Here is an 18,840-nt window from a genome sequence, read left to right as displayed (position 1 = left end):
TATTACAGCTTTCAATGCAAGCCTTATCAATGTTTATTCATCAAATTGTATTATTTAGCCTTTTTGAGGGCATCAAAAGTGCAGGAGTGGCTAATTATTGATGAAATCTTTGTTAGGTGTGAGGCCTATGAACCATTCTCTAAAGAAACACAAATGTTTTTGTTTAGTTTTTTGGCAATGTCTTTTATAACGCATAGTTCTGTGCATTTGACAAAGTTCAGGTGGTGCTCATGCTAGTGAAACACCTCTCCGTTTTTTTTGCAAGAAGTATTTTGGAAGAAGACTTGTTGTGTTATTTTGAAAGGCCTCAAATTTTCTTAAATAAATTGCAGATGGGTGAGTACTAAGGTAGGAACAGATGGTGTGGAATGACCCCAGAAGGACCTGCACTATGACTTCATTCATGTCACCTATGAATGTAGAAATCTTCAGTGGCAGGTAAATCAGAAAAATGGACTCATTACCAATAACATATGCACACAGAATGTGCAAAGTAGTCATTTAATACTAATACTCTGAGTGCAGTTGCCAGAAGCTAATCATTTGGGGAAAGAAAGTCACATCTTGTCCAACAGAAAACAAGACAACCAAGTGACACAAGATGCCGCAGCTGCCGACTTCTTGAACAGGTGACGTGTGCAAAGTGCACCATAAAATTTCTGCATGAATTTACGGAATAAAGGAAGAGACAGAGAAAGCACTGAAATGTAAAAGCACACATGGCGACATACACAGCACAACTAAGTCGTGCATAAAATCGAAGTCAATGTCTAGAAAAGCTGCCACATGAAGTGGCATTTTGCAGAATGATAATGTTTGACAAGCCTGATCATACAGCAGTTACACAATGGAAACAGCAGCAGGCTTGCCTCTTTGCCCATTTGCACTTCCAAAAGCTATACTGGATTTGGATACCATGTTTCAGAATAACATCTTTATTAGACAATCATGCATGTAACTTGGCTGTCAAACTTTCCTACATAGTTCACACTTATTAATGATTGGAACGAACACACTGTTTTTACATTTTTGTTTTCCCCTTTGTTCCAATGATGCACACCATGCTCTGCCCAGTTTGTGCCACGGAAATCTGTCAGATAATAAACGAGGTCCATTCAGTATCTACTATGGGCTTCCAGTGAACAGAATACAAAGGACACTACCATGAACTGAAGGACTGGATGCCATTAAATACAGTCATTGCTGTAGCCAATATCAAAACAACTAGCAAATAATATGGGCTGGAAATGTTATTGTCCAAGTATACAGGATTGCTGTCATCATGCAGGATGCAAGTGCAAACAGGAAAGTAGCCGCACATTCCAGCCTTAGAGTTGTATTGTGGTACTGGTGGAAGTAACTGCCAGTGACATTCATGCGAAGTCTGCTAAGTTTCTGCTATATGGATGCATTTCAGCACACTGTTAATGAATCCACTGGCAGGGAACAGAAAATGTAAACCTGCTGCTAGGATAGTACCTCAACATTGAAAGTAATTTAAAGGTGCTCTACATGGCTGCATCACTTCTGTCAAAGTGCTTCACAAACTAGAAAGGACAGCCAAGCTTTCTTTACCAAGTAAACACACGCAGAGGTAAGCTTCTGGTAATGTAGGCACCTTAGGCAAGTAATGGTTTTCAAGAAAACATGCGCCTGCATGCCTCCCTACTATCATGAAGACCACGGGCAAGCCCATTTGCTTCGAGAGTCCTGTGATGAAATTGCACGAGCTCCAGCTTAAGCATGGCAAATAGGCACTTGATCGGGGCTTAGTATTGAGAACACAAATAAAAGCCAGAATGAAGTATACCCACTACTGGTGAAACCGTGATTACATGCAGCTGTACTAGCCCTGGAGGTAGTTGAATGAAGTAAAAAGATGCCATATATAGTTTTTTTCCTCCCACCATGCAGAATACACACAATTATTGTAAATATAACAAACAGTGCAGTACCAACAGACAGGCAGATACAAAGCACACAATCTCCTCCTCTTCCCTATGCACTACTGAGATGGAAAAAAAAATATTCTAAGTTTGGCCAACACCTAAAGCACTGCTAAGTTTCATATCTTTTCATTCAGCTGTTGCATGATGCACAATAATAATAATAATAAATAAATTAATTGTTGTTCCATTGTATTGTTTGCATTCACCGTGTAAGAGCCTTATGGCTGACAGTATTCTTAATTAAATAATGAATAAATAAATAAAGAGCAAGAAACAAAAGCAGCAGACCCTAAACTTCCTGAAGGCTATTAGGCATTTTAAGTGCAATAAAGAAATAACATTATTTTTAGATTACTATACACCGCACAAACAAAAAGCTGGTAGTACTAATACAGATTGAGGTAATCATGCACTACTACACACAATGGCTGCTGAAAGGTTGCATCAATCTGACACACCTGAAGAAAGGACTGCGGTCACGGCAGAGGGACAGATAGGCCTCATCACGGTACATGTAGCGAAGGTCATTCTTGCAGCCAACCAGAATGATGGGTGTGTTAGGGCAGTACTGACGAATCTCTGGGTACCAGACCACCTTGCAGTTGCGCAGAGACACTGGATTCGCAATTGAGAAGCACAGCAGCACCACATCTGACCTGAAAACACACGCTATGCTTATTTCTTGGTCATGGGGCATGACTGGGCAACAGAGCCTGTAAGACAACCATACATATGAAAGAAGGGAGAAACAAAATGTGAAGAATCGCACAAGCTTAGCTGACCACATGCAAACTGTAAATACATATAAGTTCTCAAGCTACTTCTTATGCTTTAACTCTGATGAAAACTTATAGCACTTTGCCATAGTCTGTGTCGCTTCAGTTAAATGATTTCGCAAGATGAATAATTACTTCATCAGAAGTTTCTAGTGCCAAAAACTGGAAGGTGTGAATGTGCATGGCAGTGAGGTACATGAGAACTTACTTTTTCTTTTGCTCCACAATACACACAGAAGTCAGACAGACAGGGGACACAAAATAGGTGTTCCCTTAAAGGGGCCATGACATGGTCAGCAACATAATGGAGTTTTACAGTGAAGCAAAAAATTAAGGTACCCATTTCCGTAATTCAGAAATGTCAGAGCTATGCGGGTTCTATTTAATTCTCTAACCGGAAGTAATTCATTCAAAATTGGCTACTGAAATTATGAGCTTGAAGCTCATCCCACCAGCATTGACCGTCATGTTGATATGCAGTGTGTGACATGAACAACTGTGGCATACCAGTTTCCAGGAGCTGCCAAGTTTAAGTGACTTGTATGATTACACTCAAGTTTCGATGAGTGTGACACTGGTTCGAAAAAGATGTGCTGACACCAATGATCGACCAAGTTAGTTGGTACAGAGTGTCGCTGTTATAGGCTTTGTGCACTGCACCTTCAACGTGAACACATGATGCCACTTGTCGACGAGAGCGGTGTAAATCAGATGGGATCAACATGCTGTCACATAGTAGTTTGTATAGGATGTCATGGGAAAAGACGATCGCAAAGAATAAGAAATCACAACTGTGCACCTTTGACTACAGAATGCCACAAAAGCTCAAAAAGTGCAGTCAGGAAGATTTCAAATGCCGGCATGTTTTATTTCTGTAGAAGGTGTACAGCAATGACAGGTGGCAGCACTTTGTCAGAACTGCTGTTTCTCCATTTATACTTGTGAGGTGTTTGTCTTAAGAAGGAATTGATTTGCCTGCTAGGAATTAGGGCCTGTCAAGCTGCCACAAACAGCTTTCCCCATCATCTTTCTCCGTAACCTGTACCAGTCTATGAAAATAAACTAAAGTACATAAATGTGCACTAACAAGCAGTCTTCAAGCAAGCCGAAGAGGCTATGCTTTGTGTACCCTGTTTAATAGGCTAACTACAATGTCTACGATCTTTTCTTTTGCCACTAGCATACACAGTGTCTCAAATTACTTTCTTTGTGGCAGTGAAATGGCAAATTTAGGTGTATTACACAAATGTTTGTCATTCTTTAGTGGGGTTTTTAATATTGGTTTGCAGTAAAAAGCCAGAGCTATATCAATGTACTGTGCCCAAGTTTGACTGCATTCACACACCAAGGTGTGTTTCAACATGATATAAATATATAAGAATTGGCTGTCAGCGATGGTCAATTTCCATGTCTACCCACGAGCTAGCATATGAAAAATTGCTACATATCCACAGCTTTCCTACCCGAAAAATTATTCCTTAATATGTAATCTTACATTTCTGCATCAAGTGCTTTGACAGCTGCTACAAAACAATCTGCATGACACATGTGGCAACACACAAAGTGGTGCTGTTGTGGCATAATTGCACTATCTGCTACATTGTACATTCTATCTGCACAATGCATTTTGCCTCCTTTTCTAAAAGTCTACAACTATAACAGTAGTAGTAGTAGTAGTAGTAGTAGTAGTAGTAGTAGTAGTAGTAGTAGTAGTAGTAGTAGTAGTAGTAGAAGTAATAGTAGTAGTAGTAGTAATGATAATAAAATTGCAGCACAAGCTAATCTCACAGTGAATGTTGACACTAAGGCAATTAGCATTGAAGGAATGTAGTGACACACTGTATTACCACCACTGAAACATGTCACGAGTGTATGCAGCTGGGTTCCTCTCTCACGCTTCTCACTGACAAAGCTATACCATCTAGCGGCTCCGGCAAGAAATCCGCGCATGGCTTCTGTGTGAATATATATTCAGACTAGATTGTCTCAATATGTATATGTTGTACTCGTACCTTTGATTTCGCCCAGCACAGGAGAAATTTTAAAGGATATTTCTTTTTGTCCTTGAAAAGTGGTACATGCCCACTCGCCTAAAGCCGTGCGGGCGACACCAGTCAATAGTCATCTCATGAGCCAAAGATTATATGTTTGGCAACGATAGCTGCAACAAGCTGACCCAATCGTACGGCCGAATATTCTAGTGTTTTCAAGGCCAGGCTCCAGCCAGGCTGACTGGGCTGCCAGAGCTGCACATGACACTTTGACACAAAAGATCCAGACACCTGTCTCGAGAAAAGATGTGGTGACATTGGTATCCGCATATGCTTGGCATTTGCAGCGATCCCTCTGGAGTGATGCAAGCCATCAGTACAGACCCATCAATAAAATCAATCCATCTTGTGACTTTTACATGCAACTGAGCCCTCAATGGGCAAGACCAAACATGTCTCCACTGTATCAGACTCAACATGGCCTACACAAACTACTTCAAGTGCAAAGTTTAACTGACAGACTTGCCAATGTGCTCTGTGTGTAATGCTCCTGAAGACCTGCAACATATTCTGTGTGACTCCTGCCGCTACTTGATGGAGAGACAGTCTTTGAAGGCAGTGCTACACTTGCAATGGGACTCCAGCTTAGAACTGCAGCACATTCTTGTCCCGTGGCAAAGCAACACCTGTGTGTTTCACACCACAGAAGCACTGCTTATGTTTCTGAGGTCCACAAGCCTTAACGAAACTTTGTAAATACACTAGAACCTCGTTGATACGTTCCCGTTACGTACATGTTCCCGGCACCAAAAAATGACCCAGCCGGGTCGTCGCCAAAAAATCTCCGGCCAGGTCGTCGCATGCCGCATTCACAGCTATTGCTGCCAAAGCTATTGCAATAAGAGTCTTCACCTATCTGTTTTACAGTGCGTGGTGCGTAGTGCATTGTGCCATTGGTAGCGTACTGCACGCATTTAGTAGGCGATAATCCAAACGTGCCGTCGTTCTCTGCTGCAGGCGGCATCCGCCGTTGCCCACCAGCTCGATTTCATTTCGGTTTCCTGTCGCCCTCTTAAAACACCATGCAATAGGAAAACAACAAAATGCGTCTCCGGCCGCCGGAGCACCACCAGTTTGATGCATGTCGGCGTCTCGTGCCGCAACAATCCGCGCAACGCTTCGCATTATGTAGATGTCAACAATATTGAGTCTGTCAAGTTTCTTCAGTTAGTCCGGATCGTACATTTTTCTGGTTAGTAGGTTCTCCCTGGTTTTCTTTCCGAAACGTATGAATGAGGTTCTACTGTATCTCTATAGTGTATCTGTGTGTGACTGAATGTGCTGTTTGTGTGTTTATGTGATCACTGTGCATACCATAATTATCACCCAGCACCTGGAGTAGCATGCCTAGGCAATTAGCCAGACCAACGTCTTCAGCATATCATTAAAGCATGCATCTCTCTCTCTCCAGTGACACATACCCAATGACCCAAGTTGGCATAAAAGAGCTTTACTGAAGAGTGGCACATACCCAGTTACTCAAGTTGGTGCGAAAGATGTTCACTGAAGTGTGGCTCATACCCAGTACCACATACCCAATGATCCAAGTTGGTCTGATGGTTTGTTTCAAACCCTGTTCTCTTGGCACAGCAACCCAATGCTGTGCCGCAGTAAGGATTCGCTTATGAATTATAAATTAAGAAGCATGGTGTCATATGGGCACTGATGAACAGCTCTTACTGGAGGACAGCGAACACTCTCTGACACCACGCTGGCATGACGAAGAGCACCGTCAGCAGAGAAGGGAGCAATTGTGCTGCCTCCCACTCCAGCGCGTCTCCAAAGCTTGAGATTATGTGATTTCCAACACTAGCGTGTGGACACAGCATGCATGAAGCCACAAGCCATTTCAGCTTGCTCTTCGTCTTTGCATCCATTGCCAATTACCTCTAATATAGTACGGCACGCAACCATGTATGCACTCAGCTGCACTAACAGCCATGCTCAGCCACAGCTGGGTAAAGAAGGAGATGCGTACTCTCCTGCCTTAGTGCGCGCTCAATCATGTAACCTCCAACACTGGGTGCATGAGAAGATGGTGCACATCAAGCCACCATCCTTCTCAGCTCACCCTCGCAAGCTTTCTTTGCACCTACAGAATATGGCGCGTGGGGCGTGATAGGATCTTATCGCACTTGGACTTTATGGAACATTAGGGCAACGACAAAAATTTACTTGGTGTGTGCATATAATAAATACTGCAATGATGATGATGACGACGACGACGACGACGACGATGATGATGATGATAATAATAATAATAATAATAATGAGCCATTCCACTATGTGAAGGTAGTTAACCAGCGAAGCTGTTTAGCACACGACACGGAGGTGACACATAATTTTGAACAAAGGTACAAACTCATTTACTGTCTTGATGGGTGGTCATCCTGATGAAAGGTACGCACACTCATTTATTGTCTTGATCGGTGGTCATTAGTTCACTCGCAACTGCAATCACATTCTTTGATAATGTCAAATCAATGCACGTACGCTGCTGGGTGGTCGGTTGAGCTGGATTGGCGTGGCATCACAAGGGATATGTCTGCAACACGGAACGCGTAAACCGATCCCTTTTCAGTACTGACAAATCCACATTGAAATCACCGACAACAGGGGAAGAGTCATCGCAGCTAATTCACGCAAAGTGAGTAGCTACGAACCTTATGCAACGATGAGTGAGCGAGTGAAAGAACTTCATTTTGGGGGCTATGAGTCATTGCATTTTTTGCTTGCTTACATACCCCCATGAGCCATTGCTCATGGGGGTATGAGCCATGAATGATGACAGTTTTTGACACGCTGTTCTTTATGTTGTATGCATGATTAAAAAGAATTTAAGCACTGTTTGCTTCACTTTGCTGAGTGCTTGTAGCCTCTGCCTTATGGGGCTACGAACCATAGCATTTCTTGCTTGCTTACGGGAGTATGAATGCTTACAGGTTATGAGCCATCGATGATGATAGTTTTATTCATGGAGAAAAAAAATGCATGGAACCCTAGCTACATACAGCTTCGCTGTACTACTACTACTACTACTACTACTACTACTACTACTACTACTACTACTACTAATAATAATAATAATAATAATAATAATAATAATAATAATAATTATTATAATGGTAAATGTAACCATGTGCATTGTCATGTTCACACGCACATCTGAGGCCCCTAGTGCACATGTCCTGTTTTGTGTCAGCCCTTATTTAAGCAGAGCTTTGTCAGTGAATAAAGTGAATAAAGACACTTCGTTGCCTGCATTATGTCCGTCTACAATAACAACAGCAACAACAACAACAACAACAATAATAATAATAATAATAATAATAATAATAATAATAATAATAATAATAATAATAATAATAATAATAATAATTATTATTATTATTATTATTGCCACAAAATATACAAAACAACACAAGCAGGCCGGTCTAAGCCTCAGTTGGCTTGTAGGACCGTGCCTAATAATAATAATAATAATAATAATAATAATAATAATAATAATAATAATAATAATAATAATAATAATAATACATTCGATGCATTACATTCAAGCAAGTCTCTGCTATTCATCTGCGCCGCATTTGTTTCAGTGAAATCTAATATAGACAAGGCACAGTGCATTGGCCGTCTCTCTTCTTTTTTTTCTTCTTCGTGGGTTGAATCAGTGTGCGGCTGATACCCACATGCTTTAGATGGTCATTTTGAAGCCCGTGCCAACTTTCTTGTCATTGTGACAGCCTCGAAGGCCCCAATAACCAGAGTGCGCCAAACTTTACCACAGGTAGCATGGATTGCCGTGGAGCGGTAGTGCCCCCATACAATCAGGCACGACCAATTGCAGTTCAACTGGCTTGCCAATAATGCCATCAAAAACAGTCTGCCAATTACCCTCGGACTAGTGTCCAGGATATTGGTCCCCGAGTGAAAACTTCGCAATAAACAAGATCGCTGCCTAGATTCCAGCACTTGTACAACCTACCTTTAATTGTGCTTAAAATAAACCAACTTGAACTTTATTGTTGTTCATCCAAAACAACCAAAACGAGGTTCTGAAGATCAAACGTACAAACTCCGGCACTTCAGCAGCATACGTGCTGATTTTTTGCTTATGTTACGACAATGATGAAGCGGCGCCTTTCTCTTGGAAATACTGTAACGACCAGGCAATAAAATCAATTAAAAAGAAATATAGAAAAAGAAAAAGAAATCACAGTGAATAAAACACAAACTGCAAAGGTGTGTTCAAAAAGGAGCGGCCGACTTCGCGCCCTCGATGCACATACACATTGCCACAGACACTTCACCTGTGATTTTCCACTGACGGTATTGACAACTGCCTGCTTTGCAGTGTTGCCGCCTGCTGAATTCATGGTATATGACGTGCATGCGCAAAGGTTTTAACATGTCATGCATTACTGTAACGTATCACATACCAAGCGAAAATGAAACTCTCTAATCCTGCCATGAATTAGATTGACAGTTATGCCGAGAACTGTATTCCTCTGCGCAAGGATTCCTCTGCACAATCTATGGCACGACACGTAAACTATCACCTGGGTCCCTAGCTATCCCTGTCTTGGTCAACGGGTTCCGATTTCATCATTGTGCATTGTAAGAGATGGGGTCGGGCATGTAAAAAGGGGCAGCTGGCCCATGCTGTTGTCCGACTCATCCACGCTAAGGATGTTGTTGTAAGGAGGAACGTGTTCTCATCGAGAACGAGGAGCACTGGGTATATTTACAATATCTACATTAAGAGTGGAGAACGTTACATCTTGTTGCGTGTGCCTGGTACCTTCAGCAGTGCTGCAAACAACTTGTGAGATGGAATATAGATTAATCTAGATCACTACATTAATCTAGAATCCAGACTAATCTAGTACACTCTAGCTGCCATTGCTGCCCTCCACTGTTCAAGGCATCACATAGCTGAGGATACTGCCACACCTGCACATCACCCTCAGAGTCTTTGAAGCCGAGCACTACTGTTAGCGTTGTCTCAGAACCACACTCACAAAGCCTGCCACACTGAAGCTCAAGACGTTCAATTGCTTTGCCGAGTTCCTACAAGAATGGCACAACACACACGCCACTGTTTTGTCGAACACACGCAGTCGCGTCAGAGTGTGCACCGCCCTTTCTCTAGCCGCAAAAAGCAGGGAGCTCCCAACGCTATTGTCGTACAGGCAGACGGCCTTGATGGAGCTATAGTGTTGGTGTTAGAGAGACACAGCCTCTTTATGGGCTAGTGCCTGTTGATGTGCTGCATCCTTCATGTCCCGAACTCTTTGTTGCAACGCTTTGGCGTAGGCTCTGACTAATTTTGCCAGTATAGGGTCTTGTATGAGGCTGTATTTTTGCTCCAAGTGAAAAAACATGCCGAGTCCACTGCATGCGAAGAGAGGTTGCCAACAAGTAGTCAAAGACTTTCTTCACCCACCTGTCGCGATGCATATGTAACAAGTGCTTGCAGAAGGCCAGCTTGCTTGAGGCTTTCTGTGGAGCAAAGCTAGTCAAACCTAAATCGTGTTGGATGGCTTCATTAACCACAGTTCCATGGCATCCGACTGCAATTCGGCCGACTTCGCACATCAAAGCCTTTCGCAGAGAGGCATGCCACCGCATATGCAAATGTCAGAGCAGGAACATGCACTATTTTCCACAGATCTCTGATCATTACGAAGCGGTTACAGACCCATAGGCATCTGTGTCACAATATGCACTGGGCTCTAAGAGCAGTTTGCCCCAGTTTCCCTTTGTGAAGCTATGCAGGTCCTCGCTACAGCAAAAGTTACTTGACTGACGAGGCATTTTATAGGACCTCTTCCACCAATCGTATGATAGTGCCTTGTGCTAAATTACCTGCTAAATGGACCGCTGTGGTTTTCCGAGTGTTGAATTGAAGGCCGAGCTGCTTCATCTCAGCTGCACATATGACCAGTAGGCTCTGCAAGTCATGAGGAATCTGTGCCATTAACAGGAGGTCATCTGTGTATGCCAAGCCTGGCATCCGCTGGTTCTCATCAATACCACTTGTCGTGTACCTCACCAAAGCCCAGGCCAGATTGCGGGAGAGCTCTCTGAACACCCGGCACGTACAATTAGTACAGAGCAGCAAAAAACTCTGATGTAGTCCTCTGTGCACCCTGATGCTCCCAAGTTTCTATTGTGCCAAATCTGGCGGCCACCAGGTTCTTGGAGTACAAGCGTACAGTGTATAGCATGGTGTATAGCGATTTCACTAGGAGACGCAAAACAGGTAGGCGCTCAAAGAAGGCAGCGTATGGCACACCGTCGTACGCCTTCTCTAGGTCCAGAGTGCAGCAAATTGAGTACCAGTCCTACTTTGTTGCTATTTTGGTGCATTAGGCGATGACAAAGATGCTGTCCTCCAAGTGATGTCCTCGTCTGTAGCCGTTCTGCAACTCCGGAAAGACGACGCTCAGATTCTGCCCAGGCTTCAGTCTATACTTTAAAAGCCTATACACTTGTTACCATTATGGGTTGGCCGTCTCTGAGCTTTTCTGCTCCCCTTGCATTTCAATATGAGGGACACTCTGCCCAGGTGCCACTCAGTAGGTATCGCCATTCCAGCAAGGATTCCTATGAATAGATCGCCAGCTGTTCTCTTGAGTTGGGATCAAGGCATTTCACGTCGTGGGCCAAGATGCCGTCAGGACTAGACGCTGTTTGTGTGCAGATGCACAATATTGCACAATCAATGGCACGAAACGTAAACTATCACCTGGGTCCCTAGCTATCCCTGTCTTGGTCAACGGGTTCCGATTTCGTCATTGTGCATTGTAAGAGATGGGGTCAGGCATGTAAAAAGGGGCAGCTGGCCCATGCTGTTGTCCGACTCATCCACGCTAAGGATGTTGTTGTAAGGAGGAACGTGTTCTCATCGAGAACGAGGAGCACTGGGTATATTTACAATATCTACATTAAGAGTGGAGAACGTCTTATCAGTCTAGCATGACTGAAGTGAAACACACACAGAGGAGCCAAAAACGTCTGCTTAAACACCCTCTGTCATCCCTTGATCCCTAGGCCAGGGAAACTGCCATCCAACCTTAATCCCGTCGGTGCACCCAAAGCCGTCGAAGGACTTGAATTGAGGGTGAGGGCTCACACACTCACTCCCGCACCTTTGTTCACTGGACATACAGAAAGGAGGGGAGCCTCGTAGACAGGGATTGTCACGCTCGGCTCAAGCTGGCACGTCTTGGCTCCTGGGATGACCCCACAGTTAGCTGGAGCATTTGTCAAACGACCGTGGCGGTTACCGAAGTCCGCGAGGAGATGCCTAGAACACCCTTTTCCAGGAGTTTTCTTGCTCCCATTGGTCCTTAAAGGCGACAGTGCACCAACAAACAATACTCGGTCTGCCAAACGTGTCTTGCCTTACTGGCGCCGCACGCCTGTTCGAAGGGGACGCATTGTTGGCTTCACAAAGTGATTCGTCGCAGTGGGACAGGAGGCTAGAAGGTCACTACCCCCTGCTGGCCGATCGTAACAGCACACAGACTCGGCTGCAGTTCACTTGTGGAGCCTCTCAATATGGCAAGTTATGCATTCCTTGAGGTCCGTGAAGGGCTGGCTTGTTGCATCTGCTATCTGCACAGAAGACTGGTTCTGTCTATCCAGGACTGGACATATTGCCAGAAAGTTGGCGCAGTTGATTTGCCATTGGGCCGGAAGCTCTGCATTTGACTAGATCTTTGAAAATGCTAAATTCCTTGAGCTTTATTGCACTAGAAATGTGAGTCGCATTGAATGTGGTACTCAAATTTCAGAGAAGTAAAATGCAGAGCCATAGACTCAAATTAGACAGTGAAGGCTTGTCAAAAATTTCAATCTTGATTCAGAAATGTGGTAGCACGTGGCTATGTTGCCGCGCTGCTGATTATATGACTTCTAATTTACATTGTAACAACATGACAAATAAGACATTCTTCAGACAACACTTGAATAGTTGTCTTCCCATAGGCATTTGTTTTTCAAGCTTCCCTATGACAGAATGTTTTCTAATTTGTTCAAATTATAGTTCGAAACTATAATGTCTACTTCTCATATTTGTACACCTACTCTGCCAATTTTCTGATACAGTTTACTTTTAAAGCTTTCATTATTTAATACGCTACTTGTGCCAGGCGGGAGGTCCAGTTCGTCATGGGCGTGTGCGTGCGTGCAGCATATGTTTTTCTCAACAAGGTTACTGAAATTTTAAGTGCATTGTATGTTCTGCCAATGAGAAGACACTAACCATTCTTGCACATTAAGGGGAACGTGCAAAATTTCATCGTGCTAGCATATATATAGCCCATTTTTACTAAATAGTGATATCTATTTATTATATGTCGAATCAGCTTCCTTGTGCAATGTACCAGCAACATAACATGGTGGAGCTTTTTATAGTTGTGGGTACCTCTATTATTTGTAATCTGGATTTATATGGATGTCTTACAGATATTCGCAATGTCCAGGAGAAACGTGCCACAGATTCCCAGGCAATATTTGTGGTTTACTGGGGGCATGAGTGAAGCATTTCAGTAGATCTGTAGTGGCAGGTTATTTATTTTTAAGGAAGCACTCTTTACGTTTCACATCTAGTAATAAAAAGTGATGGCCACTTCAATGCAGGTAAACAAGCATCATCAGCCACTACAGTAGGTGATGCAATTAAGAAGTACGTCGCCAGCTGAGGATGCCCAGGCATTGCCAAACTTTCAAGGCATTCACAAGTAAATGAAAAAGTTTATTAAAGATATTATATCTCAACTAAAAAATTTACTTATATTTCACCTAGTGGTCATTTGATTACAAAGAACACGGTGAGTTGTGTTGCAGTGCAAAAATATGGTGTCATGGCCCCTGTAAGTAGAACAGACACCATACGATTTAGCGTTATGACCTGGCACACAGTCTTATTTAACAGCCACATCCGAAAACTCCCCATCTGGAGTGGAGATTTGGAAAGCAGGTTGCTACACTAGGGAGCGAGCACATGGAGGCAGTGGCATAGCCAAAGGGTGGCACACCAGGCACGTGATCCCTCCCCCCCTGCGCGAAGATTCTGTGTTAGTATTGTGGGGAGCACGCGCGCCCATCTTCCCCCGCGTCGTCGCGGTCGCGTCGAGAGCCGGCGTAGACACGGGAACGGTGCACTACGCCCTCTCTCGGTTATCCCTCGCTCTGGCGACGCGCGCACCCTTTCTCCCCGACTCGCGGGAAGGCATCTGACGGGCGAGGAGGGCATTCCCCTCGCAAAGGTAAAATGTATAAAACAGCGCCACCGGGGGACCCTCTCTCTCTGACGCCGGACCCCCCCCCCCCCCCCCCAAAAAAAAAATAATAATTCTAGGGTGCCTCCGTGCATTGGCAAATAGCGTAGCAACCTGCTGATACGAGCGGATGGCGAATTTGACGATATGGTGGAATTCAGCGTCAAGAATAGCAACCGCGGCACCACGTGACTCAATGTTCCAACAGGTTTTGACAGGGAGCTGCCAGCTTTCCGACAAATCACATGTTGGCCCGCCGCACAACGTCTCTCCTGCTTTATACATGCTCGCACATTAATAATTTGAACGCGGTACGCAGACGTCGATGGTTAAGAGGGTCAGGTGGCCCGTGAGAAGAAAGCTTTTTCTGTGCACCTCGTTAGTAAAGCGAGCTTTGCCACACACGGGATCATGAAGCGGCGAAGTTCGCTTTCCGTGAAGACTGCCTATATAAACAAGCAGCAGACCATGCGCGGCTACTTCCTTTAGCAGTAACATACTTTTATTTCGCACACGTACATGCATCATTAGTTAAGAGCAAGCACATGCCAACGTTCGCACAGAAAAGATGCACTGGAAGTGCTCTCCGATGGATCATATCACGACACTAAACTGCGGAAATATCACGCGCACATCTGCAGCTACCACTAACGCATGGTGCTTATTTAGAAACAAAGTGGCGATGAAATTCAACACCAAACTGAAAACAAAAATGCTGCTCCGGCATCGCGTAATCTGTAAAAAAAAAAGCGATGAAGAGAAAAGAAAAAAAAAAAAACGGAAGGTAATCAGGAAATAAGCGTGCCCGTGATTTCTTTTTCTTTTCTTTTTTCTTTTTTTGCCTCGTTTTAACGCACTGCACTGAGAGAAGGAAAAAAAGAACGAATGCGATCAGCAAGAAGCGTTTTCTTCTTCTTTTCTTTCCGGCACACGAGTAATACTTAATGAGCGCTATATGTCTTTTTTTTTCTTTTCTTTTTTTCTAAGCGCGCGCTTGCCTTCCGTAGGCGAACCGGCGGTCCTTGTCGTGGTCACCGAAGGTGTCCCACAGCCTCAGGGACACATTCACGCTGTCAACCACCTCCAGGGAACGCTCGAGGACCTGCAGTGCGTAGCAAAGTAGACAATAAGGGTGAATGAAGCCGCACCAAACGGTCGCACTTGCAGTAAACGCGGTGCAGTGAACCAGGACGCGGACGTCATCGTGTTCGTCTTTTCAGTTCGTCATTGCCCTTAGTGCGTTTTGCCCATCGCGTGCAGGGTGTTCAAGCGAAGACTTTCAAAATTTTGTAAAGGTTGCCTGTGGCAGATAGCCAAATTCCAGTTCATGATGTGGTCTACTGGAAGCGGTGGACACTACTCTCACAAAAAACTGAAATGCATAATTGACTATTTAAAGAAAATTCACTAATTAAGTTTTTAACTGATTACCTTATGACCCATATTCGCTTAACCACGCGCTATAACTAACCGTCACAAAAATACGCATTCGACTGTACGGTTCGAAAGAGTTTCGTGTTGTGAAGCGAACGACTCGGCAGGCCGCGCTACAGTTCACTGTAGCCCTGCAAAGAGCGAATCACGTGGCTACAGCGTCATAGAACGCCCACAGTCACTTAGTGTCGTTACCTGCTGCGCATGTGCTTTTCCTACACGCAATGTTGTGCTAAAATGAGCAAGATCTCTAGGCACAATGTAGAGAGCTCAGTTTTGCACAACGGATGGATGGATGGATGGATGTTATGAGCGTCCCCTTTGGAACGGGGCGGTGGGTTGCGCCACCAAGCTCTTGCTATTATACTGCTTAATGTCCTACCTAGGTTAAAAAAAACGTGCTTCCTCTGGAGCGCCTCCTAACGCCCTTTTACGTACATACAGTTGAGGCCTAGCACCCGCTAAAAGGCAGCGAAACAACAGCGCCAACAGGAACGCACTCCCGATGGGGGCTGTCAGAAATGCACGTGAGTACGTTCGGCATTTACTATATATGTGGGGCAGGCAGTAGCGCACACACTAGACATATAGCGTTAAAAAAAAGAAAAAAAACTTGACGCACCGAACGTAACAGCGCATGATTTCTTGCAAGAGCTCTTTTATCGTGGATGGATGGATTGAGGCTCAACCCTTTGAATCGGGCGGCGGCGGTGCGCGCCACCTAGCCTTGAATGGTAGTATATGCATGCATGCCTATGTATTTACTCCTTTACTTTTGCGTTGATATTATCCACCAATCAGATAGCCTCCGTTTAGTTATTTCTACCTGTTCAAAGTCTATTTTACTTTCACTGTCTTTACAACCCAAAGCTTTGAATAGTTCCCCGTTACATTCAACTGCAGGGTGAAGTTGTTTACAAGCAAGTATCAGGTGTTCAGCCGTTTCCTCCTCCTCTCCACACGCCCCGCACAACAAATCTATCTCCTTGTATCTGGCTCGGTACGTTTTAGTCCGCAGTACACCTGTCCTGGCCTCAAACAACAATGAGCTTCCCTTATAGTTATCGTAAATATTTTCTTTGGCTATTTCTTGCTTACACGTCCTGTATATCTCTAATGTTTATTTGGTTTGCATCTCTGTTTTCCACATACCTCTCTCTGTCTCCTTAACCTTTTTCTTGACGGATGATTCCTTACCTGTCCCCCCCACTGCTGCCCAAGTATTTGCTTGTCAATATTCTAGTTCGCTTCCTCCACCTTGTGTCAACATTCCTCGTGTATAAGTAACTGAAAACCTTCCTAGCCCACCGCATTTCCCCCATTTTTCTCAATCACTCCTCAATTGCTACCTTGCTACTATAGCCTCTCTGCCCTCGAAAGAAGACCATCCCAGATCCCCCTGCACCCCAAGATTTGGTGTCTTGCCATGTGCTTCCACAGCGAGCCTACCCACACCACGTTGCCTAGTTTCCAACTGTTGCCGGGTCTCTGCTCTCATACATAGAACTGCATTGGCAAAAGTCAGGCCTGGAACCATTACCCCCTTCCATATCCCTCGTACTACCTCGTACCTGTTGTAGTTCCACAGTGCCCTACTCTTCATAATCGCCGCGCTTCTGTTACCTTTAGTCGTTACATATTTTTCGTACTCTGTCAGATACTCAATGTCATTATTTATCCACACCCCAAGGTACTTGTATTTATCGACTATCTCCAGCGTGGCCTCCTGTATCTTATGCTTGCCGCCAATGTTATCATTAAAAATCATGACTGATGATTTTTCTTTGCTAAACTTCAAGCCTAATCTTTCTCCTTCTGTACCACATATGTCCATCAATCCCTGCAGATCTTCTGTATTGTCAGCCATTAATACAATATCATCCGCGTACATCAGTCCTGGTAATGACTGTTCAATCAATTTTCCTTGTTTGAAAAATGATAAGTTGAAGCCGAGTCCGCTTTGCTGTATTTTGGCCTCTAAACCTTGTAGGTACAGCATAAACATCAGAGGTGACAATGGGCACCCCTGCCTAAGCCCCCGCCGAATCATTACAGGCTCCGAAACCTGCTTTCTCCATTGTATAATCACCCGGTTACATTTATAGATATCTTTTAAGAAATTGGTTACTCCATCTTGTACTCCTAAAGTTTCTAGAATGCCCCACAAGCCCTCTTGAAGTACACTGTCATAGGCTCCCTTGATAGCCAAAAAAGCCAGCCATAGGGGTCTGTGTTACTTTTCAGCTATTTCAATGCACTTTGTTAGTGAGAACAGATTGTCTTATAGCCTCCTATGCTTCCGGAACCCATTTTGTAGCTCTCCAAGCACCCCCTCGTTCTCTACCCATGCCTGCAGTCTGTCCTTTATAATCTGCATAACCACCCTGTAAACCACTGACGTCACTGTTATAGGCCGGTAGTTATTTATGTCAGCTTTGTACCCCTTTCCCCTATATATAATTCTCATCCTACTTAGACTCCATTCGTCAGGTACTTTACCATCCATTAGCATTTTGCTCACTACCTCCCTTAATGCTTTCTTAGATTTCGGGCCGAATTTCTTTATTAACATAATTGGGATACCATCGGGGCCTGCCGATGTGCTACTTGGTACCCTCTTCTCGGCCCTTTCCCACTCTCTTTGTCCAAGCGAAAGCAGTGGATTGACCGGGCTATCCCTCTCCGACATACTGCATGTACCATTTTTCTGTTCTGTAAATTTTTCCCTCATCATGGTTCCTATATGCTCCATTGCCTCCTCTCCTTCTAACCGAGTACCTTGAGCTATTACTATATACCTCTGCTCTAGGCTTGTCCTATTACCCAAGGAGTTCAGATGTTGCCAGAATTTTCTAGCTGCCTGTTTATCTTTTTTATTGCTTATTTCTGACAGCCATTGGAACCCTCTAGTCTTGATTTTCTCGTTGATCAAATAGGATGCTTCCCTTCTGCATTTTATGTAGTTTACCCATTTCCTCTTTACTTCTGCTTCAGGTTCTCCCTTACTTTTGGAATATCTGTGTTCCCTGGAGGCTTCCTGACGTTTCTTCATGGCGTGCTTAACCTCTTCAACCCACCAGCTCTTGAGTTTTTGTATCCCTTGCCTTGTTTTCCTGACTCGCGCCTTACCTAGCTCACGCTCAAATAGTCTCATTAACTTTGGGTAAGTCCAATCAGTTTCAGTACCCTCTGATATTTCCTCTTCAATTTGTTTGGCCGCTATTTCCACTTGGTCTTCTGAGTAAAAAAATCATATCTGACATTTCCTCACGCGTCGTTCGAGCTTTAGTTTCCCTTTTAAAATTCAACTTGATACGTTTGTGGTCGCTACCTATACTTC

The 18,840-nt window shown here is 44.0% G+C and overlaps 1 protein-coding gene across 7 annotated transcripts in view; it reads right to left on the bottom strand.

Moving 5' to 3' along the window:
* RhoBTB (Rho-related BTB domain containing) overlaps positions 1–18,840 on the bottom strand; it is a 319,208-nt gene that overhangs the window by 68,798 nt on the left and 231,570 nt on the right. For all 7 annotated transcript variants that reach the window (XM_050193352.3, XM_072286083.1, XM_055061279.2 and 4 more), the window contains 2 exons: positions 15,065–15,168; positions 2,408–2,605 (listed from right to left, as the gene is read on the bottom strand). In XM_050193352.3, the coding sequence (XP_050049309.1) occupies positions 2,408–2,605; positions 15,065–15,168 (302 nt within the window). The remainder of the gene's footprint in view (positions 1–2,407; positions 2,606–15,064; positions 15,169–18,840) is intronic.

This window comes from Dermacentor andersoni, chromosome 1, assembly GCF_023375885.2.
Source record: "Dermacentor andersoni chromosome 1, qqDerAnde1_hic_scaffold, whole genome shotgun sequence".
Lineage (NCBI taxonomy): Eukaryota > Metazoa > Arthropoda > Arachnida > Ixodida > Ixodidae > Dermacentor > Dermacentor andersoni.
This window is presented reverse-complemented; position numbering and strand designations above follow the sequence as displayed.